General features: G+C 40.1%; 1 protein-coding gene across 4 annotated transcripts in view; it reads left to right on the plus strand.

The window, feature by feature from the left end:
* DCX (doublecortin) overlaps window positions 1–24,426 on the plus strand; it is a 78,436-nt gene extending 54,010 nt beyond the window's left edge. Inside the window, exons 5-7 of one of the 4 annotated variants that reach the window (XM_015860655.2) lie at window positions 775–912; window positions 10,195–10,292; window positions 12,823–24,426. In XM_015860655.2, coding sequence (XP_015716141.1) covers window positions 775–912; window positions 10,195–10,292; window positions 12,823–12,879 — 293 coding nt within the window. In that variant the 3' untranslated portion in view covers window positions 12,880–24,426. The remainder of the gene's footprint in view (window positions 1–774; window positions 913–10,194; window positions 10,293–12,822) is intronic. The other 3 variants (XM_015860657.2, XM_015860656.2, XM_015860658.2) reach the window with 3 other exon arrangements.
* Window positions 24,427–25,392: the final 966 nt, after the last annotated feature.

Here is a 25,392-nt window from a genome sequence, read left to right on the forward strand (position 1 = left end):
TCATGTTTACATTTTCCCCTCCTCCTGCCTGGTTTATTTTTTTTTAACAAAACACAGTTGGGGCTCTCATCTGCTCATGCATTAAGTACATGAATCTACTGCATTTGTTTATGTAAACCTTTCTGAAAGAGATGGCTGACTAGAACAGAGGGTGTATTTTATAAAACCATTTTGTTGTCTTTGCTTTCCACATCTGTAAAGGACAACTTGGTGAAAACACAGAAAGAGAGCATGAACAGGTTAAAAGCCTCTTAGGTCACGGGTCCCATTCACCTCTTATCTTTAAGTCATGCTATGAGCTGTTTGCTGGTTTTATGCACCTGCATAAACAGTACTCATTGTTCCTACTGCTATGTCTTCATGGGAGAGTTTTGCAGATTAATTGGTTTTTGACCTGTTCTTTGCTCACTAAATTCTGACCATTTTCATTTTGGTCTCTAGCTGGTGGGCATCAAGGCAAGGGGAAGGGTAGAAAACACTTGGCAGGACACAGGTACTAAGATGTTCCCTGCCAGGGAGAGAATCCTGATTTTAATGTACAGTCTCAGTGCCTCTTCCAGAGGAGCAAAGCTCTCCTTTTTTTCCCTGTCCCTAAAATGTCTTGTTTCTAGCCTGAAGACAATATGGAAATGCCAGTTTTCCCTAGTGTTGAAGTTTTCTACAGCTCTTTGGAAACAGAAAGCAACTGGGCCACCCATGCGTGTTTCACAGCTAGTGCCCATAGGCTGTGAGAGTAGGGAGGGACATAACCATGGTTACTGTCTCTTTCCTTAGAGTGCCGGGTGATGAAAGGGAGCCCTGCAGCTGCCACGGGCAGTAAGTCATCTCCCACCCCTCAGAAGAGCTCAGCAAAGAGTCCAGCCCCTATGCGCCGGAGCAAGTCTCCAGCTGATTCAGGTAACCATCAAGACGGTGAGTGATTGTTTTCTGAATCTTAACTCTGCTCAAGATGAAAACACATAGTGTGTGACTTTGAAAACACTGTCCTTGGATGTTTGCATTTGAGACTCTGGCATATTTTAAACACAAGACGATGTTGTTAGCCTACAGGATCGCTAAATAAATATTGGAAAGGAAATCTCTGGTTAGTTAAGTGCAGTAGTGGCTTTGGGAACATACCACCCACAGTCTCACAACCTCTTGCCCTAAAAAACAATTTAAGAGGAAAGGTTTCCATTTTACAGGCAGGAAATTGAGGTCTACAGTGCTCTTGTACGTTCCGCATAGCTACAGACTGATTTGGAATAGCCTCTTGTGTAATGCAAATGTTAATTACTGCAGGAGTCAGTAGTGTCCTCTCTTAATCACCATTTAAAGAAGACCAGTGACCTTGTATTTGAAGATCTGGTGATGAGCTTATTGATGCGATAGAGACATTCAATCAGTAATAGGAGAGAAAGAAAACGGTAATCCTCATTTGCTGCAGCAGCTTTCACCATGTGAAATGCTGCCCTCCCTCTTCAGTCTCAACTGGACTGACAGTGTAGCACACATGGTGAGCTGCAGAGCCTGTAGATTAGAGAGCTGGCTGGTAACTGGTAGATTTTAGACTTGTGCAATGAAGAGAGTGGGACTCTAGGTAGTGTCTTCTGTTCTGCTATTCTTTCCAAAAGAGCCAGACATGGATTTTCATTAAAAAGGCCAAATCAACAACTAAGCATTGCAAGATTCTAGGAGATTGAATTCAAAATTCAAGTAATGCGGCTGAAAATCTGTTGTAGATTTTTTTTTAGAATCTCCCATTCAGCAATCTGGGAGTCAAGCCATGCATAAGTTGAGACACCATTTAAACTCCATAAGCACCAGGTTCTAATTGCTACCAGAACAAGACACGTGAGTGTACAGCCTTACGTGAAATGACAACCACTGTGTTCCTGATTTTGACTCACGGAACAAAACAGTGATTCATCTGATGCAGTTTAATGAACAGTTTGAGCCTTTCCAAGGGAGACTGATTAAAATAACCAGAAATGTCAAACAGTAGCCAGCTCCTGGAATGAAGGCCTGTAGTGAAGGACAAATCAGGTTTCTTTAACTCATCTAGATGAGGTTCTTTCATACTTTTCTGTGATTTCAGTACAGAAATGTCAGCCTGTCTTTTTTAGTGAGAATAGAAAATGACTGAACTCCTCCTGTGCTGGAAGGTTGACCAAAGATAGTTGTTTTTTTGGGACAGAGTGACAAAAAGAATACTACCATCTTATGTTTTTTCTCTTGAATTTATAATAAAGAAAGTAGGTGTGCACATTATCCAAGAGTCAATATTTATGTAAAGAAACAACAGGCTTAGCTGAGTTTTAAAGTTATCACACTGAAAAAGACAGGGAATACTGAATGAAGCCTGATTAGTAAAAGATGATCTGATCCCCCCCCTTTTTTTTCCTTCAAAACTCTTACCTATTTCTTTTGTAAAAGGATTTGGAAGCAGTTTTATTTCAAGTGTGTTCAGTATATTTCCTGTGTGTTGGATCTCCCACACATCTGTACTTTTTGTCTTCGCTGTCTTTTACTCTGTGGTGATTGCCATATCAGAACTTGGAGTTTCTTAGTTTTTAATAATTAGACTGTTATTTTCAGCTCTTATCTCTTTAGTATTTTATTATCCCTTGAGAAATCTATCAGTGTTAGGGAAGCTGTTGATCACAGCCTGAACCTCTGAATAACCACCTGAGGCAAGCAATGAGTCAGCTGTGGGAGCACAGGTGAAGGTAATTCAGCTGAGCTACCGGAAGGGATGGAGCTTGACTCCACCTCTCCCAGATCTCATTTAAGGGCTGACCACCACTAAGGCAGGGTCTCTTTCTCTGGAGATTGCTCCTTATTGGAGTTTACTCTGAACCTTCGACACTGGTAAGTATTTTCCCTATATCTGTCACAATAATCTTTCATATGAAGCATCTGATTTAACCTCTGTTTACCTATTGACTGTGTAACTGTACATTGCATAACTGTATAATCGTTAATGATGTAAACACAGATTCTGAGGTGAGTCTCCAAGGCACTTGAGCGGAAGAAGTCTGAACATTCCTTATTACAAATTATGTTATAGTGACAGGAAAAAGTGTTTTTTTATTTAATTTATCATTCTACAAAGGCTGCTCTGAAAGTAATGCCTCCTGTTTTATAACATTGGCTTGCAACTTCAGAGGCAGATGGTGACGATATGACAGTAGAGTTTGAACCTTCCCACCAATATCCCATGATATTTTGCAGCCATGTGACAGATGGCAGCAGAGGGGCAGTCTGACAGCATGGTGTCTGATACTGAAGTGCAGATGAAGCAAAGGGGTGGAATTGAATTCCACTGTGTGGAAAAAAAACTGCATCCACTGATGTTCCTTGATGCTTGATGAATGTTTCTGGAGACCAAACAGTTGGTGTGAGCACAGCGAGCTGATGGGTGGTGAAACACTGAGATGTGTGGTTGCCTCTGCTAGTGCAGATTTTTACAAGTGCAGCATGCAGGCTCTTGTTAACGGCTGGTGAAAGTGAGTAATGTGTGGTGCTAACTGTGCTGGAAAAGAGTGTTTTGTAGCAGGGAATTTCTCTATCAAATACTGTTTTGTGCTCTTTGTAACTATTGTAGTTTTCATGGAAATAAATAGGAGGTATTACTTTAAAAAAAAAAAAAAAAAACAAAAACAAAAAACCCCTACATAATTATTCCATTTCTCTTCCAAAATGTAGGGGGAAATGGTACATAATTTATCATTGGTGAAAATGAGAATACAGTACATGTACATTTAGACAGCGGTCAGTTGCACTTGCCAGTGCATTTGCCTTGTTTGCATAGGCAGCTAAGGCTGAGATTGTGCATGCATAGATGTGCCACACTCTTTGGCAGCAGCTCCTATGCTGCAAATAGGTAGTGGACAAAAGTACCAAGTCACTTTTACAGCACAGAGAACAGAAAACACTCCTTTTCAACAGCTTGTTAGTGGTGCTAATCCTAACAGCACAAAAGCCTTGCAGACATTTACCTTGCCATTCACTGTAGGAGCATGTCTGATCTTCCTGTGTCAGTGCAAATAAAACCTCATTCAAAGCTATGAAGATGTTTTGTGGCCAAGTCACAGCAGCTATCCTTCACATAGGCCAAGGTGTTTTGGCACTTGTTTGACTCCAGTTTCTTCCACTGACTCACTCCACAGCTTTGAGTACATTCTTTAAGTTGTTCAAGCCTTCTTTACCAATGGGTTTTCCAAGGCAGTGCTGCCAATCCATATACAAAGCTGTGTAACCTACTCATGGCTTTGAGGATCTTCGTTTTGGGCTTTATATATATATATATTCTGAACACTTTTATATATGATATTGCTAAAAACAAAGCTGTCAGCTCTCAGTCTGCCTGAGACAAGATGCATCTATCAGCAAAGTGACAGCAGAGGTAACTCACATAGTAGCAAGGCTACTGTCTGCCATCCAGTTGACCTTGGACTGTTTCAGTAACCTGCACTCTAACACATATATTCCATTTGTTCTGTTCTGCTGCAACAAAGTGTCAGCTTATGTGGATGAATTAATACCACTGTGTGGCCTGATGTTGTGTTAGCTGTTGTCATAGGCTGCATGGATTCCTATGTAAGCTGACTTGTTTCCAGCCTGGGAGTATTTTGTGTTAGGGATCTGCCTTCTACTCTGTTCATCTTTGATAGACTTACCTCCTTTTGGTTCTGGCTATGGATTCAGTGTTCTAATTCTCAATGAGAAACAAAGGACCTGCTACAAATAAATTTCTGAGAGCCAGAGAGTACTGTTGGCCAGAGCTCAGTTTGCCCTGATGACACCCAAAACTTGGTTCCTGACTGTGGTGTCTGGGGACACTTCTGAGTCAGAATGATAGCAGTATGCAAAAAGAGATGTATGTAACAAGTCTGTAAATCCAGCACTAAAAAGGAAGCAGTTTATAAGACATAAAATTGCTCCTATTGCAAGCTAGGTATGAATTCTTACATATTCTTAGGTAGCATCATTACATCAGTCCTGGTAGCAAGCCACCCAAGTAGGTAAGTGATCCATAATAACAAAGATTAACATGGAGTAACAGGAAACAAGCAAAACATTTGTTTAAAATAATCAAGACAAAAAGCTATGAACAGAAGTGTGCAGCTACACTGAGTACCAGCTCCAGCTGCACTGATGCACGTTCACTGGTTGAGTTGCTACCTTCTGCTGGAGGCGATTTGCCTTCTGCCTAGACATGTCATTGCCTTGCTGTGAAAAGCTCAATTCTCTCTAGGCAGTCAGAGCCCTTCAGCCCCAGTGATACTTTAAAAAATGAGATAGCCAATCCACAGAAATGAGTTAAACACTCTTTTCTTGGCGTAGTACTTTTATCTCTTTATTTGCTATATGGTCATCTAAATAAATGAGTGAAGATGGAATGACTGTTATGAGGAGATACAGCTCTGTGTTCATGCAACTGTGTCCTGCAGCAGCTCACAGATTTCATGTGCTGGTGTAATTGAGAAAACCCTAAGGTATAGTGGATCTGGGGCAGGCCCCTAGAACTGTGTAGGAAGATGGACAAAGGTATTGTATATGATCCATGGAATTTAAATGAGGTACTGCCAGAATAGCATTTGGGAATATTAGTACTAAGGTTTCACTTCTCTAACAGGAGAGTTTAGACGGGGGACAAAAACATATTCACAATGCAACAGCAGTCAACAAAACAGATACAGGATGCCAGTCTGTCCTGAGAACAGATCTGGCTCCCCGGGGTCATTACCTATAAATATGTTAAAAAGGCAGCAGATGTCTTTTGGATCGCATGTAAGATAGAGCAGCTTGTAATCCCACTTGCGCTTACTTTCTGCTAGCTGACAATCTGCAGTATGCATCCAGTGGACAGATCACCCTCACCAAACATGATTAAAAATGGGTGCCAACAGTGCAGAGCAGAGTGTGCTGTTAGGAGGTGCCTGAGTAAAGGATGCCTATGCAGTCTAAACTCTTCTACTCCTAAACAAATGCTGCAATGGTGTCTTTAGAAAGTTTCCCGCACACTTCTGCCTTGCAGGGCAGGACGGCTTGTGCTTGCTAAATGCACTGTTATTTCTACATTGGAAGAAAATTAAACCAGGTTCTTAATTGTTACTCCTCCTGCTGTAAAATTCCATGTGAATATTTGTAGAGATATACATAGGTCACTCTGAAAGTAACGCCTATTTATTTCCATGGAAACTACAGCAGATACAAAGTGTACAATAGCACTATTTGATAGAGCAAATTCCTAACTATGAAACACTCCTTTTCACATAGTCACCAATATTAGCTCTGCATTTTTGCCAGCCATGAACAAGCACCTGCATGCTGCGAATTGTAAGAATCTGCACCAGCAGAGGTGCCCTACTGTCACTGCTGCTACTGCTGAAATGCACCACTCACTGTGCTCACATCCATTGCTTGGTCTCCATAAATGTTCAGCAAGTGTCTTCATAAATTCATTCAGCAGTGAATATCAGCGAGTGCCATTTTTTTTCTGCATGGAGGAATTCAGTGACACACATATGACAACAAAACGTAACAGGATATTGGTGGGAAGGTTCAGCCTGTGCTGCCATACCACCAACATACACCTCTGTTGTCATGAGCCAACATAATAAATTAGGAGGCATTACTTTCAGAGCAGCCTTCATACATCTGTCTTCTTGGATTTCTGATTTGGATGTCACATTTGCCTCTTTGTTGGTACTTATAAAATATTAATAATCCCTGCTGTAGCACTTGAAAGTCTCGTTGTATTAGAGAATTTCTGTCCTTCCCTGCAGCAATTACATCCTTTTGCTGCATGGTGACTGTTAGCTGTTATCCCAGCCATCCTGTTTTTGGATGGGGAAATCTGGGTTCTTTGTAGAATTGTGCCATTTTTCATCTTAGAAAGGATTATTTCCTGCCTTGGGTTCAGAGACAACTGGAGATAAAGTAAGGGATTTTAGAATGCAAAGATGGATTCCAGCTAATACAGATTGTATTAGTACTATTATAACCCACATTATATTCAGCAGAAAACCTACAGTCATTTGCCTTTTTTCTGATTTGCTTTCATTATATGACAAATAGTGAACTCGACTTTTTTCCCCCAACAAGCTCAAGGACAATTCAATGTAGGGAACTGGAGCAAAGTGAAAAGTGGCATGCAGACATTCAAGGCACAATGTGTAACAGTTTCTGGGGCTCTATTAGTTTTTCTTCCTGCCAATAAAGGATGGTCTGGGTAGAACAGGTAGGTGAAAGGTCAATCTATAAACCAATTATCTCTAAGTCATTATTTCAAACATCTTTTAAGGAATATCTATTTTCTTGGTGAGGTGCATTTGTAATGGGGGAAAAAACGGTTTCTTCCTGTTGGTGCCTAAAACACAGAGGATATGAAGACAGAGGTCTCACTTCACTAAGCATCAGTTAAGTCTGAGCTGCGTTAACACACCTGTAGCTCTTCCTTTGTCCCTTGGCTTACAGCACGTTTCTTTACACTTACTTAAAATCAGATGTATGACTTCTACATTTGCCTCCCTCCTTCTCACAGGAAGATAGCAGAGCATTAAAGCAAGACTTATGCTGCTGCCCCAGAGAATGATGAGATAGATACCAAGGACATAAGTGCCAGCCACAAATGAGTTGTAAAAAGGCAAATTATAGATTTTAGTTCCTCAGGAATATTTTTATAATGAGGGGGGAAAAGAAACAAAAACAAAAAAGCAACTTGATGTAATGAAGCCAAAAGTTTTTGCAGGAAGTCTATGGCTGTCATGACAAAGATATCTCAGTTCCAATGTGTAACTGCTCATCACTGGAGAAGGAAGAAGGAACGTAACATATGATATATAGGAAATACCAGTTTGGCTCTGGTAGTTTATTTGTTTTTTACATACTGAATGGTTTACCAAAGATGGAGCTTCTCCTATAGGAACAGCAAGCAGGCTGAGAACCTCCAGCTGAGACTGAACTCATAGGCCAAGCTCTTGAGTAGAGTATCCTGCAGACGAGAGGCCAAGGCCAGGTTCTGTCATTGGGTGCTGGAGGTGATTAATAGAGCTTATGCTTAACTGTGTCCATACAGCAGTTCTCCAAAGTAATGCACTTGAGGTTAAGCATATGTCTGCTTGGTTGGGATCAGACTCAGAAAAAAGCCCTGATATAAAGGCCAGACATGTTTTAGCCCTGCTGGCTGCTATGCACATCTGTAGATCTGGAGGTAGAGGATATGCTTTTGTATTTAATTATTAAATTCAATTTAGCCCAGAATCACTAAGGCCAGGACTGCACACTGAGACTTAGATCACCTTTCTCTACCCAGGCTGGCTTCCCAGCTGAGACTTCAGCAATGTACTAATTCTTGTGTCCACTTTCTGTGTCAGTGGATGTGATGAGATGCTGTAAGGTGGGTGCAGGTACATATTGCTGCCCTGCTTTCTGATGTTATACTTTTATCTGTTCTTCCTGACCTCGCTCTTTGAAATACACCACTTGCACACAGTCATTGTTACTGTATGATATTTATACATTTCTTAGGCTTCCTCCAGACACTCAAATGCTTGTTTAATTGCAAGTATCTAATTGCACATCCAGTGATTACATTTGGAAGTGTGAGTCCTATACATGGAAATCATCTGTCTTCCTGTGCACGTGCATTTGCAGCTGGAGTAATGATAGAGAGAAGTAATGGGAATTAGAAATAAGTACAGTAAGCTGGGACCATTATAATCTAGTCTTTTTGTGTGAACTCTTCACTATTAAAAAATACTTTCTTTAAAGGGGTTGGGACATGTATACTTATCTGGAGGGTAGGCAACATTATTGCCGTTTAAGGAAATGACAAAGTATTTGGTGTTCAGTTTTGTGGCTTGTGCTGAATATGTTAACATCTGGAGTAGGTTTTCCAAATGTCACTTTCTGTACACTTGACTGAGATGTGTAGTTTAATGCTCGTAAGGCCTCCAGCTTGCTGCAGATTGGATTGCAAAAAGAAAAGACCAGAGAAAATGATATACTTAGACACAGACAGCACGAGTCGGCATTTCGCTCCCTTAGGAAATAATGCTTGTGCCAAGGGAGCTATATGTTTACAGCCCCTGGTAATAAGAGCAGGGTCTGTACCCCTGGAGTTGATACACAACATATGAAGTTCTCTAGGAACAGGACTGTCTCTATGAAATATGTAGCATAACACTTTGAAATTATCAAAGACAATAGCTTTCTTCAGAGGACATCAATGGTAGGAAAATAATCATTTATCTTGATAACGTTTTGTCTTCGCTTTTCTGTGAAATATGCAATTTACTTTGGTTCCTTTGTAGCGCAACACATAGATAACAGCTGACTGATACAGACCTCAGCTTCCTCACTTTGACTTCTAGGCCCTGTAGAATAACCCTTCGTAGAGCTTCTTAGCTTAAATAGACTGGTTCTTTAATAGAACCACAGGGGGCAACTATGCTTCCTTCAAAACAAAGTGAACGAACAGAGCACCCCTAAAGGCCAGATTTTGGTCTTTGAAAGAGGATCTTCCCTTGATGCAATTTTCCTGTTCGTCCCCTGATGGACCGTGCTCACTTCTTCACAAGCTGGCACAAACAGCAGAGGAGTGGCAGGGTCAGCTCTGGCTTCTTGTAGGTGTCACCTGGTTCCAAGGTGAAGAGGCATGTCCTACCCTGTGCTTACACCAGGGCTTCAGAAGGGATCTCCTAGTCACTTAATCTCTGCCATAGCTAACTCCATCCAGGGCATTCCAGGCAGCTGTTTGTCTAATTTCTAATATGTGTCTTTGACATTTAACATTTCTCATGTAGGATCCAGGATATCTGCAGCCTCTGGCTTCCTCTCACACTTTTTCCATGTGGTTTCAATTGTGTTAAACTTTTTGAGAACACAGAAATTGTCATTCTGCTTTTCTGTTGATGTATATCATGGATCAATTTGATAAATATTTGCAGTGTAAAATATTGCTTCTTCAATGTATTTTGTATTTCACTGCCTTTTACAGCCAACTATTCTGAACAGCTGAAAGTCTTAAGTTGGATGAATAGTTATGTTGTTCATTTGTTGTTTTTTTTTCTTCCCCCCTCCTTTCTCACATGAATAAACTATCATGTTTCTATATTGACTGTTTGGATACCTTCCATCTCCCCAAAGAAGAGAAATGATCTTTTTTCTTGTCTGACTGCTAGCTTCTGTCTTGTTTTCTGACAGCAAATGGGACCTCGAGCAGTCAGCTGTCTACGCCCAAATCCAAGCAGTCCCCAATCTCCACACCTACCAGCCCAGGGAGCCTCCGTAAGCACAAGGTATTACGTTTCTTATACCTTACTACATCTGTTTTTTCCTTGGTCCACTCAGATGCGCAAGGCAGTTTAAAAAAGTCTTTATATTTTTTGATGCACATTTCATTCAAGTGAAACAGTGGAGAATTTTTCTCATTACCTAAAAGAATCATCACTTTGGCCTACAGCAAGATAAGAATAGTAAGTCATTGAGCTGTTTCTCCTGTTGGAGTTATTAATGTGTGCTGAAAATTATCTGTATGGATCAGAAAAGATAATGTAGGCCTAAATTTGTATCATTTGGAAAAGCTCACAAGTCACGGATAGACATAACTTCATATCAGTGCTCATCTCTTGAAAAGCCTTAGGTATTGGCAAGTCTAGTTAATGAAACAGAGGAGAAATGCAAATGTGACTGTGACTGAAGCTCTAAGACGTCACCTTAATGCTGCTTCTTGGGGATACTTAAAATGATTGGAGTCAATGCTCTGTTTTTCAGGAAATGTGTTTTGTTTTTTTTTTAATTCCCAGTGTAGTAATTGTATTCTGATACAGTAACTGTTTGCCAGGTAATATCCAGAGCATCTAACACATAGCCTGGTATCCTAGTAGAGATGAGTAAGCTTGTGGTGTCTCATAGCTTATTCATTTACTGATTTATTTAAAATACATAGAAGTAGCAGAGCTTTTCATGGTTCTGTTATTATTAAACTGAATCCACTTTGTCATTTCTGTGGGCTTTCTCATTTCTCTAATAGCTATAGTGTTGCTGTTCTCTTCCTTGAACAGCTTTTGCTTGATTTAAAAAGTGGAAATTGCATGTAAATTTAAGTATGAGTGAAGGTCAGTGGGATTTCTGCTTTAGTAATCAGGATGTACTTCAGCCCAAGTATGATTTTGAAAGCATTTCCTTGAAATTGTGGAAGACTGGAAGCTTCATTAAACAATTCTAATGGTGGTGAGGTTTTGCAGTCAGCTAGCCACATTTCATCTCCTGTGGACTAGATTACACAAGTGGAACTGATTTTGCTGCAGGATTATGGTTTATCTCAAAGAAAAGAGTGGTAGCAGATGCTGGACTGCTGTTGTTAGTTGGTGGAATAAAGCATTGCAAAGTCTCTGTGAAGTATCCCTGAAAGTCCAATGGGCTTTGGATCATAACTCTAGCGTGTAAGACTTTGAACCACATTGGACATGGGACTGAATGGTACTGGGGAAGCTTGGGGTGGAATTTGGCTTCTCAAAAATCAGATCTTTAAAAATATTTTCAAGATATGGAAAGCCTGTAGTCATTCATCTTTGTCATGTCCTTTAACAGAGGTATAGCTAAATCCAGGTGAAATCGCTGTTTTTCTCTGGTCTCAGCAGCTCAGTCTAAGGAGAAGCACAAACGTAACACAGTGGTTCCAAATTTATTATTGATTTTTATTTGAGAACAGGATCTGGCCCATAGTCTGCTCTCAGCAATTGCTTGTATGTATTTCTATGAAAGTAATGCTACAAACTGTATTCAATTCTTCAGCAGCCAGGGACCTAAAATACTTTCCAAACATGATCTCATTTAGGACTTTGGAGCTGAGGATTGGTTGACTGGTAAAGACAAGTAAAACTCACCTTCTGTTATGTTTTATATATGTTTTCAGCTGGCTGACTCATTACCTTCGCAGTGAAGGCCCTAGAGCATTTATAATAGATGATGACTGCTAAAGGCAGTTATGAGCTTCTCCACTAATTTAAGCCAATCAGAAAACATGAATGTAGCATTTCAGGTTTCCCAATTATTCATGCACCACTGTTTTCCTCCCAGGAGCAATTTCCCACTTACAGTGAAATCACTTTTCTTTTTTCCCTACTCATCTTTTGTCAAGATGGTTGTGAATTCCCTTTCTGTATATTTGTGCTTTGCTTCATGTTGCTCATTTATTCCACATGGGGGTGAGAGTTCAAAAAAGTCCAAAGATAGCTTTAGTCCTTAAGAAGGTTTGTATACCTAGATCCATGCGGAACTTCAAAGAAGAAAAATAAAATGGTTACTCAGAAAGAGGCCCTGGGAGAGCTTTATATTCAGTATTTGAATTAAAAAAATAAATGAACTTGGCATTATGCTTTTAACTTCTGAACAGCTTTCTGAATGATCAAAAAAAGCTTGAAATAAAGAATACATCATGGGAGGTGAGTTTTTCCTAGAGATCTGTCCTAAGGGTAGCTGTCAAATAAAGGTAATACTCATTAGACTTAAGTTCAGAGAGTTCTCTTTAAGGAAAGGTTCTGCTCTTTCATGCATGTACTGCAATGGATGCATTGATCCAGAAGTGATAAAAAATTTCTTCCCTTGTCACCGAACAGTCATCTTTCTTTTGGTACCAAGGTGCACATTCCTCCACTCTGCAATTAACTATATTTTAGCCTTAAAGTAACCAGGCAACCATCTGGTACATGAGAATTCCACCCTGTCCCTATGAAGTGCACAGAACTGGGCCATCCAGCTGTCTCCTTTTGTTCAACCCAAGGTGAAAACTGATTGTGTGAGTTAACATTTTTTTCTTTCTTCCTACAGGACTTGTATCTGCCTCTGTCTTTGGATGACTCTGATTCCCTTGGAGATTCCATGTAAAGCGACATGACGTTAAGTCTGTACTGCAAGCTATGTTTAAGATACAGTAGAGTACTTCTGCCAAACTAAGCAGATAGGTGACTGGTGCTTTCAAATCAGACAAAGGACACACAGTTATATGTCATTTTTTTTCTGTGATTTATCCTCTGTACCACAAATCAACACCTACCAGTCTATAGAGATAGAGGGATACCATTCTTTTAAGCAGAATTTTAGGGATGCAAAATGGACACCACCAGCAATTTGGGGCCATTATGCCACTGATCCTGTGCACTTCCCATTTTCTTTTACTATTTCTTCTTCAGCAAATACGTAACTTCCTAGTGACGTAGTAATGGAAAGCTCCCCCAGAAGCGTGTGAATCAGTCTGTTGTTGACAAATTCTGACAACTCTCTACCTGTCCAAACTGCCAACGCTTGCTTGTTCTTTGTTTGTAGCCCTGATTTTAGTACCTGCATACTAACTAGTACTGTTTTTGTTGTTACAGGGCAGAAAGGGAAATGACTTATTAGTTCAATGCTTAATATGCCAGCAGAAGCTTTGGGCAAAATTAGGAATGATTACATGAGATGCTGAGTAAGGTCAGTGCAACAGTGATTTTTCAAATACTGGGATTTGTTAAATAATTAAGCAAAATAATGTAAGTCATCTGAGTTGAACAGCTTCACATATGGTCCAAAGCCACTGCTAGCTGGCAACAAACTTGTATAACAACCCTATGGTATCTCTCTATCTCTGTTTTTAAAAGTAATGCCTTGTGAACAGCCAACACTGAAAACACTGTGAGAATTTGTTTTCAGGTCTGACATCCTTTTTATAGCAAAAAAAATCAATACACTTTTTATAAAGGAAAACCTCGTATCTGTGTTTTGGAGTAAAGATTCAAGCTCCTTTTTTATAAAAGCTGGTAATTTTGTTTTGTTTAAAAAAAAATACATTCAGAAAAAAGAACAAAAAAAACCCCACAGTAACAACGACAGATCAGGTTAGAAATCTTTTCATCACTGCCAGAACAGACACTTGTAGGGGGGGAATAATTCAGCTCAAAATATTGAATGTTTTGATAGTTTTTGTAATGTTTAAGACTATGTATTTGTTTTTTTACACTTCTGTATTCATAACTTTGGCCAGATTCTCTACTTGTATAACAAATGGAACTTTGTGTGTTTGAAAACCCGTATTTTAAGAAACTCTTCTATCTGACAAAAACAAACTTATTGTATTTAGAGAAGCCTTTTGCTTTTATTAATCAGTAACGACTCCTATGGAATGCAAAGTTCATCTATTCGCGCAGGGCTGGTGGTTTTTACTACGCTGAAGTTTTGTTATAGGCTAGCTGGCATTGCCTCTCTTTCTCATGGAATAAGCTTTTGATGAAACTGATTATTACGGAACTTTACCTAAAGGAAATCTGTGCAATCAAATGTTTCTTTCTTGCTCTACTTGCCTTTGTTCCAACATATACACCTATTCCTTATTCTCTTGCAACCCCTTGTGATTAGAATGAATTATTATAAGGTGATGTTTGATGCTATATGAATGCTGGGTTGTTCCCAAAGCCATTCCATATTTTGTTTGCTTGCATTGTTGATATGAAACAACCTGTGCAGGCTATGTCTTTAGAGGTTCGCGTGATGATACATATAATGCAACTTTAAAAAGATGCATTTGAGAGAAGACAGAATTGGGAATTCCCAAGGGGTCAGAGTTATGCACCGATTTTGCACCCTGTAGTCTTAGTGCATGATCTTTTACACACAGACCATTGTGAAAGAAATCATTTGTGCCCACAAATAACTTCATTTAATTGAGTAATTTGTTGAGTATGTGACTGCTAGATGAGCATTTCACCTATTGTATATAGAAACCTGGTTTCAGTTCAGAAGGCTAGAGGCTTACATTGAAAGCTTTGAAGTATGGGTGAAAGTACTGTGGACAAAGCATAGGTGCAGTAGTCAGGAAACCTTCATTCAATCTTTTGGCACTGCTAGATTTAGTGTCTAAAGGGGAGCAGGTCTGCTAATAACACTGTGCCTCAATAGGTCTACCCATCCCTGTGTGGGTAATACTATTCTACCTCACTGGGGGTTGTGAATCCAAATGTTGGTTAGCATTTGTAAAGTGCTTTCAGATCCTCTAAAAGAAGGTACTGAACTGTTCAGATTTGGCTATGGATGCTAGTTTTTGGCTGTTTAATCCACTAGGTGCTACTGTAGACACTAGTATTGAGAAAACAGGGCTTTCTAAAGCATCAGGATAGCAAAGGCGATGTTTCTGCCAACAATGTTGTTAATTAGAACATTTATCTTAGTAAATGCTGTAGCAAGATAGATATTTGGCATGCTTTTACCCTCTTATCTGTTTTGTTGAAGGAAATCTGAAAATCCCTCTCCAGGATTTGCCTTTCCAGGGACTGTGACTACTAGCCATGACTCAGCCTGTTAAGGGACTTTGACTCTAGGCAGAGGCACTGTCACTTAGTGGCACAGGCTGTTTCCTTCACAGCCCAAGTTAGCATGTCCTGCCACCTTCTGTGAGTCCCTGTTCAACCAAGGAAACCAGTTATTAAATTAGATCTAGGTTCTCCTGCTATTCAGCCTGAAACTCTCACCACCTTTCCACCAGGAAAACCTAATTCTTTGATGCCCATAAGCAGACTAAAGTGCTTGAGTTGATGATGGTATTAAAGGAGTCAGAGATATGCTTCCATCCTGTACCCATGAATTCAGTTTGTGTAAGATAAAGCAGGATGCCAAAGGTCAAATAAGCCTTTGGATGGATGGTGGTGAAGGTTGTTGAGAGGTGATTCCTTTCCTTCCTGCCACAAGTACTGGTTATTTGAATATGCTCCTCCTTGCAGAGCATGCTAATAATTCAGTTAGGCCTTCTTCCTGTGCTGTACCTAGAGATGTATCTAAAACCTCATCCTGCAAGTTCTCCCTTAGGAGATTTGTTTTGCACTAGGATCATCCTGGGGTGGAGCTGAGCCCAGTGATTTCTTCAGGACACTACTAAGGGAACCTGAAAAGGACTAAAAGAAGAAGAAAAAATCTTGAGTGGGAAAAATAGCCATTCAAACCTGCAAAAGCCACAAAGAAAACAGGGTGTGAGGTCCAACTCAAAGTGTTAAAATCAGTTTTCTAGGTAGAACTGCTTAGGCAGTAGAAGTTGGTGAGCATTTCAGCTGTAGCATATTGTTAAGTCTGCATTAACGCCATTATTGCATGAGGTCTTGTACAGAAATGGATGTGGAATGTACTGTACATTCAACTCTAGGTATTTTTGGCTTTGTAGGATCCCTAACATAGATTTGATTATGAAGAGTAATAATGCACAGGTATCATATCTTAGTCATTTAAATAGAGGAACAGCCTTGATTCAGCAAAGAAGTTAAAGACATGCTCAAATTTTAGCACGTGCTTTACTCCTGTTGATTTTTCACGAGATGTAAGCTTGGGTTTGGTCAGAAAGCTTTCCTGAACTAGAATGAATTAGGAATTACATTCACTGCACTGTAATAATTCTGGACCTTATGAGATCCTGGAGCAAATGACTGCAGTTCTGTTATATACTCCAGAGTTTACATTTTATGTATTTTCTACGTTTGCAGGCACATAAAAAACCGCTACAGGATGTGAGGATTTGCCATATTAATTCTGCTGTAAAAACCCTATCTAATTTCCCCCATGAGGCTGCCCTTAGTGTTTTCAGAAACTAATTGAATCATTAAGACTATATTGACTTAAAACAATGCAGTATTTAAAAGCAAATTTGAGAGATTCTTAAGCTGTTACAGAGCTTTGTTTCTTTGAAATCTACCTTTATTTATTCAGAATCCAGTATATTTTAGCAAATCTGCATTTAATATTATTTAAAAAGAAATTATTTCCATGTATAATCATTAGTAAGGAATTGGAGCAATATCCTTCAACCATAAAAGACCAATGTATTTAGTTTTCATACCTTCCTGTGACGGTCTCAGCTGTAGACTATCAGGGCAGTGCAGCAAAGTTCTTGAGCTTTAGGATTTTTGTCACTTGTAAAGCATTTATATTCTGAAGTTTCTGAGTTAAATCTCCATCTGATGTCAGATTTGGAATTAGTTTATTTCCACCTTCTATATAGCCAACCAAGCCTCTACTGCTTGCAGTAATTTTGAAAGAGTTTGGTAATGGAATTCTACCTTGGTCCGCTCTACAGTGGGAGATGGTAATAGATTTTGCCTTCTGTTGTCTGTGTTTCCTATATCTGTGTATTATTTACAGTATTATCAGAATCTGAAAAGTCTATTTTCATAGGCAACAGAGGAATAATTCTGCTTAGAAAAGAACGTTCACATCTTTCTCATTTAGCTACCATACACATATGCATGCAAAGAATCACACATGGTCTAGCTCTTACTTCTCTCATTTCTTTGAATGGTGCTCTTGTAAAGAAAATAAAGAGGTAGGACCAATAATTTTGGCTAACAGCAAAACAGTGTTACACCCAGGCATTTTTAATAGGAAATACTGGTATAAATGTGTTCGTTCCCCCTTATTGGTATGCATACTGATGACATTTTCTAGGCTGCCTTGTGTTTGCTTCTCGTTGCCTTTGCACTGACTGCTGATCATACAGCAAACTGAAAGAAAATGTTTTGAAATTGCTCTGCAACACTAAGCTGAATCCCAAAAGAAACATCATTCCAGTGACAGCCATCCCTGGAAGTTCCACCCTCTCTACAGAGGTATGGTGTGCATTTTACAAGTGTGAGCCTTTTTTATCATAGTAAAAGCATAACTGTGACTTCAATGGCATCCCACATCTATTCAAAGCAATTGGAGAGATATCTTTGACTACAGTAAAGTGTGATTTTTTTTTACTTAAAGGAAGAAAAGATAGCCAAGTAAAACATGTGTAAAGTTTGTCAAGAAAGTGTCTCCACAAGATAAGGCAATACACAACTAGAGAAAAGGTATATAGAGGTGTATTTACCGCACAGAAGGTGCTGATCGCAACCAAGACAGAACAAAACATTTTCTTTTCTCTAATGGTGATTTAGGTGCAAAAATATTTTTCTGATTACTGACAGAAGCAAATTAGAATGCTATTTGGGACTGGTGATGTTTGTAGAAGCAAGTGGATGGCACAGAATAAATATCTTTTTCTACTAATGTAGGTTAAGTATGCTGTAGCTCAGGCAACAGGATTAGCATGTTATACAAGATTCTAGAGGAGATCCATCTGAATCATCATAACCTTGGTGTATTTGAGGCAAAGCAGGTTAAGACTTAAGTGCCTTCCAACATGCGTTGGGCTTCAGTAGCAGGACTACACATATCCAACAAGGCCTAGGTTAAATGGCCTTGACAAAAGTGGACAGGACAGGTTAAGTCTTGAGCCTCTTGAAATGATTAGCCCATCTTGCTTTTATGCAGTCAGCTCTAGAAAGTGACTGTCTCCAGGATCACAGACATCTTCTGGCTGATGCCTTTGTCCCATCCCTATGAACCTGAGCAGGCCTGTCTGCAGTATCTCAAGAAATGTTTGAGTTCTATGTCTCACAGTGCAGCCGCTAAACATTGATAGATTGGGCTGGGCTGATTTCTGCTGCATCAGCTATAAACACTGTTATTTAGCTATTCTTCACCCTCCCTCTTTGCCCTGACTTGAGATCTGGCATCTCTCCTAGGTGCCTCCAGCTTGAAGCCTGAGGCCAGCATGTCCATAGACCCCTGTGTTACTTTGCTCTTGTTTTGTTTTTCTTCCCTTTCGAAAGGTTTGAGTCATTTGATGTTCACAGATCTGGGACTAAGCTGACAAAAAAAACACCAAACCAAAACAGAAAAAAACACCACAAAAACAAGTTAATATCCTTATTGTTTGGGAGATACTCGGAGATAATAAGTGGATGGATGGAAAGGCTTTTTTTCCAGCAATGTCATTGCATAGCAGCTCTAACAGAATCCTAATTGTAGGGCAGAGTAGGAGTACTATTTCTTCAGGGGAAGATGCAGAGGTTTAGTGTCACAGACCACTCTCCCTTCATCAAGACACTGTTTAAAGAAGGTCAAAAACACTGATATCAATGTTCATCCAGTGGATGAATTTCTGAGCAAATGACAACCAGACCTCGTGAATATAACAGCAGGAGTTCAGAGCTATTGGTCTTTGGCATAACTATGAGTAGATCAGTTCTCCTGATGCCACGCTGTCCCAGTGCGTAAAGAACTGACCACAGCACTCAAACCAGTGCCTCTAAGTGCAAGGCCACATCCAACAACCCAGTTCTCTCATCTGGAGCTTCCATATCTGGCCTGAACACAGACCCCAGCTGACCCTCTTTTTGTTACACGTACATCTACGTATTGGGAGTAAAGCATGTTACCATCTGAAATTCAGGCCATGTATTTTTAAACAATGAATAAGTCTAATGATTTCAGAGGCCTTCTACCAAGAAAACAGCGGGCCTCTTGTTGAAAGCTTGCTTGTTCAGAAAGTGTTCACGGGAAAGAATTGCATTTCAGTCTTCATTGTTTCAGACACTTATTCTGGCTCTTGCTCTATCACTCAGTGAACTGTAACTCACTGGCTCTGAAGCCAGTTTAGAGCTTGCCTAGGTCTGACAGTTTGCCACTCAAACAATTGAAGCAGGAGGATTCCCCAAGGGAATTAACAAATCTTTGCAGCAATTAGAGTCTGTCAACTGAAAAAAAGAAAGCTGTGCTGCTAGAGAAAGATGCCATGATGGCTATTGCCACAGTAAACAAAGAAAGAAGACTTGTTTTCAAGAGGAATGGTAGGGGGTATTTGTTGCAAGATCTTTACTGAGTGATGTAATGAACTTGAATGTCACAGAAAATCGTATGGAAGGGAGAGCGTGAGGCAGTGCACTGGAAACATCAACAGCATTGATGTGTGGGAACAAAGGAAGATGAGAGCCAAGAAACTCCAAGGAGAAACAAAGGGGGTAGTGCAAGCTGTGGATCTACAGCTTGGGTTTGCATGGAAAAGCAGCAGGGGTTTCTGGCTGCATGTTGAGAGTGTTATTACCCCTGCAGGTATCAAGTTAGGATGCAGGCTATCTGCCACAACAGCATGTGTCCTGCTCCCACTGGCAGAAATAAGGTCACACTTGGCCGCAGGCTGAAGAACTTGGTTTGAAATTCTTCGTCTGCCCCTTTTTTTCTCTCCTGCTGGCATATGGATGTGTGTGTCATCTCTAAAAGGGTGAAGGGAAAATCCAGCTCTTTGCTGAATGACAGCAGCACGCTACAGTTTGGTTTTATTTTTATTCCTTCCTATTAGATCAGAAATAGAACTTCATCAGCATGCATTGGCTCAGAAAAGTACAGGTCTGTCACACTGGGGAATTGCAAGACATGTATGAGAGGATAATGAAGGCAACTCTGAACCTCCTGGCTTTTCCCATGGGGTGCAGCAAACTGGAAGAACTATCAACCCTGTTGCACCAAGGTGATAAGTCCTGACAGGCTTCTGGAAGAGGTTACTGTGAATTGCTGTGCAGGAAGAAGGGCAAATGATGATCTTGTCCATGAAATCCCTAACCACACATGTGAAAGCTGTTGCATTCGATAAATCAATGGAAAGGCCATGGTGAACAAGAAGATTTAACACCAGTTTTCTAGTGATCTTTCTTTTAAATTCAGTGGAGTCACAATATGTGTGAATTTAATACTAGAAGGCAAAACAGTGATTTACTTGAATACTTTTTTTTTTCTATTTGCTCTCAGAATTTTGATTCTTTTTTCTTTGTCTGTGAGGATTGCAGCTCCTTGTTTCTGTAGATTCTCTGACACTCCACGTAACACAAGCGAAACCCAAAGCTCCTAAATCTTCATTGTTTAAAACAGGCAGAAGCTCCTCTGTAATTATGGGAGCTGAATCCATCTGGTCCAAGGTTGGTCTCCCACGTCAAAGATTGATTACTGTTAGTAATTACTGTGTGATTGATTAGGTAAGAGCAGATTCAGTTTCCTGGCTGACAACTGCAGTCTTTGCAGAAAAAATCACATTGACCCCAGCTAGAAGTGATCTCTTTTATAAACCTCTAACAGAAAGTTATACATAGGAGATATTTTCTATAATTTTATTGTAATTAATGATAAAGCTAAAATAATTTCACATGTCGAAATATCTTAAAACATTTAAGACTGAAAATTAAGCAAGCAGCACGGCAAATCAAAGTATCTTCTACGTTTTCTGGTCCCAGAGAGCCTTTATCTTGCCATCTCTCACCTCAGTCCACCAAGACATGCCCTAAGCCCAACAGGCTTATTGAAAATAGCGTTTCTATTTCTTTCGATATTTTTCTGCCCTAATCCCATCTAGTGCCAAGCAGAACAGAGGTTTGTGGTTGGCTCAGTTTTTAGAGAAAAGTATTACCAAATGTCTCTGAACATAAAAGGAAGGTTCAGGGTTTTTTTAGGTGACTTATCAAAGCTCAAGGCTGCTTTTGATTTTATTCAAGCTGGTTCTTCCATCTCTATTTGCAATTAACACATTCCTAAGTTACCTATAAGAAATCTATATTAACGTGAGTCACATTGGAACAGTGAGGTAGTTATGAAGCAAAGGGATTTTGCGGATACATGCAGTCAGGGTGAAACATGTTTGTGGCACTTGGTCAGAGTGGACCCAAACCAAATTCACATTCTGAATCCCCAGTTTTCTGAGGAACCCACGTGTAGAGTCATACTGAAGAAATGTCTGCAATGAGCCAAATGGATCCCTAGCTGGGGTCCAGGCCCAGTTCTTGAACTGAAGAATTTTACCTTCAGAGAATTCCTATGAAACATTCAGTGTTTTTGTGGTTTTGTTTCATTTTGGAAAATTCCAGCATGGCTGCTTTTCTGCATCGGCTTCCAATGTCTGCACAGGAGGTATAGGTGGGTCTTTAGTTCTCTTCCCTTTGCAGGTGGCAGTTGAAATGGAGTGATGTTCTGTCTCCCTGTCATGGTGACCACACAGTCACTGATGGGTTTTTTCTTTTTTTTTTTTTTTTCCTTCTTTACATCAGAAGAGCTTTTTCCAGATTTAGTGTGATATCTAACAATGTGTCTCCTTAAGAAGAATGTCTAGGGAACTAATTGCACTGTTAATTGGTGTTTATAGATAAGGTGAAGCAGAAGTATTGAATGTAAGAACAAGAAAGCCTGTGAGTTATAATTACATGCTGAATTCTGACATGTAAAATTGTTGTTAGTTTGCTTCTTATTTAAATTACGTGTGATCCAAGCAGTTTTACCACCGTGGCAGTACTAGTACAGCTGTGATTATCAATTTAGAAGACATCCAGTGTCTTCTAGAAGGAAGCCTGTGTAGACAAACCTATTCTTTGAGCAAATTCCCCTCCTTGATATTCTGTATTCTATGACACTGTCTAGTCTAGAGGTACAGGACAGGAGTATCAGCTTGTTGACTTTGCTGTTACCAGCCTTTGCCTATTTTCTTAATCACAAATAAAATTTCAAGCTAAGGTATGTGGCTCTCATCACATAAGCCCAAGTTCTTTGTGCCACTCTGCTCTGAAGAGCGTGACCTGCCTTCGCTCATAGCCCTGCACTCTGCAGCTCTCTGTGAGCTGTCAGTCTGCCCGGAAGTGGTTTTGAGGGAGGGAGATATGCAGCTGAACTGGAACCTGATCACGGATTACTGTCTTAGGTCATTCATCAAGTTTGTATGATTTCATCATTAATAACCAAGCTGCAATATAGTATAACTGAGAGACCACAATGTATTTTCTATTGCCATTCAGTGGGTGGGGGTTGGAGGGGCAGCTGGGTTTAAAGTTTAGCTGGTATACTTTAAACTCTGTGTACATAACCTTGGAGGACACATGGGTGGTGAGGGTTGAGTTACTGTTTTGTTGGACTGGTAAATTTCATTTTGGTTTCATTTAAATTGTAAGGTATTTAATTAATGTCATTGTACAAAGAGCTATTAGTTTAAACGATGCATTTGTTCTCCTAAAACAGATCTAAACTTTCTTTTTGGCAAGCCTGCAGCAATGCTACACGTAGCATTATGTTGACTTTTGTACTTTGGGGGAGTACATGGAAGGGGATGGGAAATGCTTTCCTCTTCAGACAGTGTTGCCCATAGTTAACTTTCTGCTTGGGTATATAACTTGAGTTCCTTTTACTCCAAATTTTCATGTGAAGTTCTCTGACGGACAGAACAAGCAGAGGTTATGCCAAAAGATCTCAATTGTATCATCTTGTAATATATTGCAGCTTATGCCAATGATTCCTTGCTTACCTGTACACAGTCCATGCATGTTTTGAACTAATTTTGCATTCTCCATTTGTGGTGAGTTATTTAGCATTTTAACCACCTTTTGTGCCATTCAACTTGTACAGAAAACATTTTTATCGACGTTTTAAAGGGAGGGGGAAGAAAAGAAAAAACCCTTCTGCTCCCTAGTTGTAGGTAGAACTCGGTTACTTAGCAAACAGATGTAGATGAGTGGTTGTAGTGTTAGAAATGTTAGCTTGCTCGTGAACAAGCTTTTGAGAGTAAATGCATGGTCTCGTACTTCTCTTAATTAGCTTTTCCTTTCCTCCTGGAAAGATTGTCCCCCTCTCTCTCTATTCTATCTTTGTCTCTCTCGTGGTTGTAAAGTACAGATTTGGGCATAAATAAAATGATATACAATGAGGTTTGAAAAGCAGTTCTCAACAGATTCTCTTGGGGAACTTACTTCTCACTGCGCCCTGCCTTGGCACTTCGATTAGACTCTTTCAAGATAAAACAGATGGAGAACAATCACCTGTTGCCTCTGCTTGAACTGGGGAACAAGTTAATCTTTGGAAGTTTGCACCACTAGTAAACGATGAGATCTTGCTGATCCATTGCAGCTGAGGTATGTGGCACGTGGGCTACTGGCCGTGGCTTCCACACTTGGTTGTTGGACATGGGACAAGTCCCACGGCCCCTGATTTGCAGAGTTTGCACACACTTTTTGATTTTCCTGGATACGCAGCAGAGGGGAGATAGTGGATGATATATAGGAATTACATTGTTATGGGTTCTGCAGGCAGCTCCTCCTCCACACTCCCAAGCTCTGGGTTGAGTACACAGGGCTTATTATTGTATAGCCGTGGTTCTGTTGGCAAAGGAGGACAGGAAATAAAGGCTAGGAAAAGACAGGGGGTCACATAAAGGTGGATTTTGTAAGAAATGGACTTAAAAATCACCCCCAAACCCTGCCTCAAAACCACAGTCTACCTTGATCCATGCATTTATTCCCTATGCCTCTTCTCCCTTAGCAGAGTTTCCTTTTGTTAGAAGATTTGACTTTCTAGAAAAAAAAAAATCCATTTTTGTGAGGTGTTGTGAACTGTTTTTACCACTTGTAATAACCATCCCAGGTCTGAGTATTCTTGTAATGCAATGCCATGCAGCAGAGAACCTGTCCACTTTATAGCTTTGCTCTCAGTATTTGTTACTCATCGTTTTCTCATCTAAATGTACATTTGCAAGATGTGTGTAATGTCATTTTCAAAAAATAAAATTTGGTTTCAATATTTAGGCCGATAAAACCTTTTTGATGCTTTTATTTGCCAAGCGTGTGTTTGCTGCGTCTTATAAATTACAGCGGTACTTGTTCATTTTTCTTTGTCGACCTTCCTAAATCAATCCCGGTTGTACTTGCACTAATGCAGAAAAAAGACCAGCAAAATATGACTATCTTGAATTAATTATGACCTACATCTGCCTGTCTGAAACAGCCTTGACCTGTAAAGGACCCATCCTTCTGACTAAAGGGACCCGCAGTAGGAGACCTGGAGAAGCCAAGGGCAACTTCTTCCCTATGTGCAGCACTTCAGTCAAAACTGAGGATTCAAACCAGCAGGATCTGGCCCTTAACCCAGTCTCTTCCTTAGCAACAAGGTTTCCACAGCATGGGAATGTTGGTCCCACATTTGCTTTGGGAGGCTTGGTAAGATATGAGATGCTGTGTTTGTTCTGCTTTTCCAGACAGGCTTGAAAAATATCTCAAGTTCTGCTCTCACAGCTACCTCATCAGAACTACAGTTAAGACAATGGCATTTTTCTTTGTAAATCGAAGAAATAAGGCTTAGACCTTCCCATTTATTTATATAGTGCTAGCCACTTTGTGTTTGTATCTACTTGACATCTGCAGGATTAAAAGCAAAGGCGGTGAGTCACCTCTGCTCAGACCTGCTGTAGATGAGGTAGCCATGAAAGGGCTCGTATTCCTCCCAAAGAGACATGCTGAGATGGAGCCCTTTATCCTTTCTTTTCCACACTTCAGTCCAAAGAGGGCTGTGCTTTTTGCCCCCTGGATCAGAGGAGACCCTATGCCAAGTGGCAAACAGCACTGGGGCTACCAATATGTTGCTCCACTTGGCTAGTTACTGGCACCCATTTGTCATTATCTTGGCGTGCTTGAACAGGCCAGAAAAAGCACATACAGTACAGTACTGTTTGCAGTGAAAGACCACGCTCAAAAAAGCTCCCAGAATAAAACCAATAGAAGAAAA

This window comes from Coturnix japonica, chromosome 4 (genome assembly GCF_001577835.2).
Source record: "Coturnix japonica isolate 7356 chromosome 4, Coturnix japonica 2.1, whole genome shotgun sequence".
In the NCBI taxonomy this organism is placed as follows: domain Eukaryota; kingdom Metazoa; phylum Chordata; class Aves; order Galliformes; family Phasianidae; genus Coturnix; species Coturnix japonica.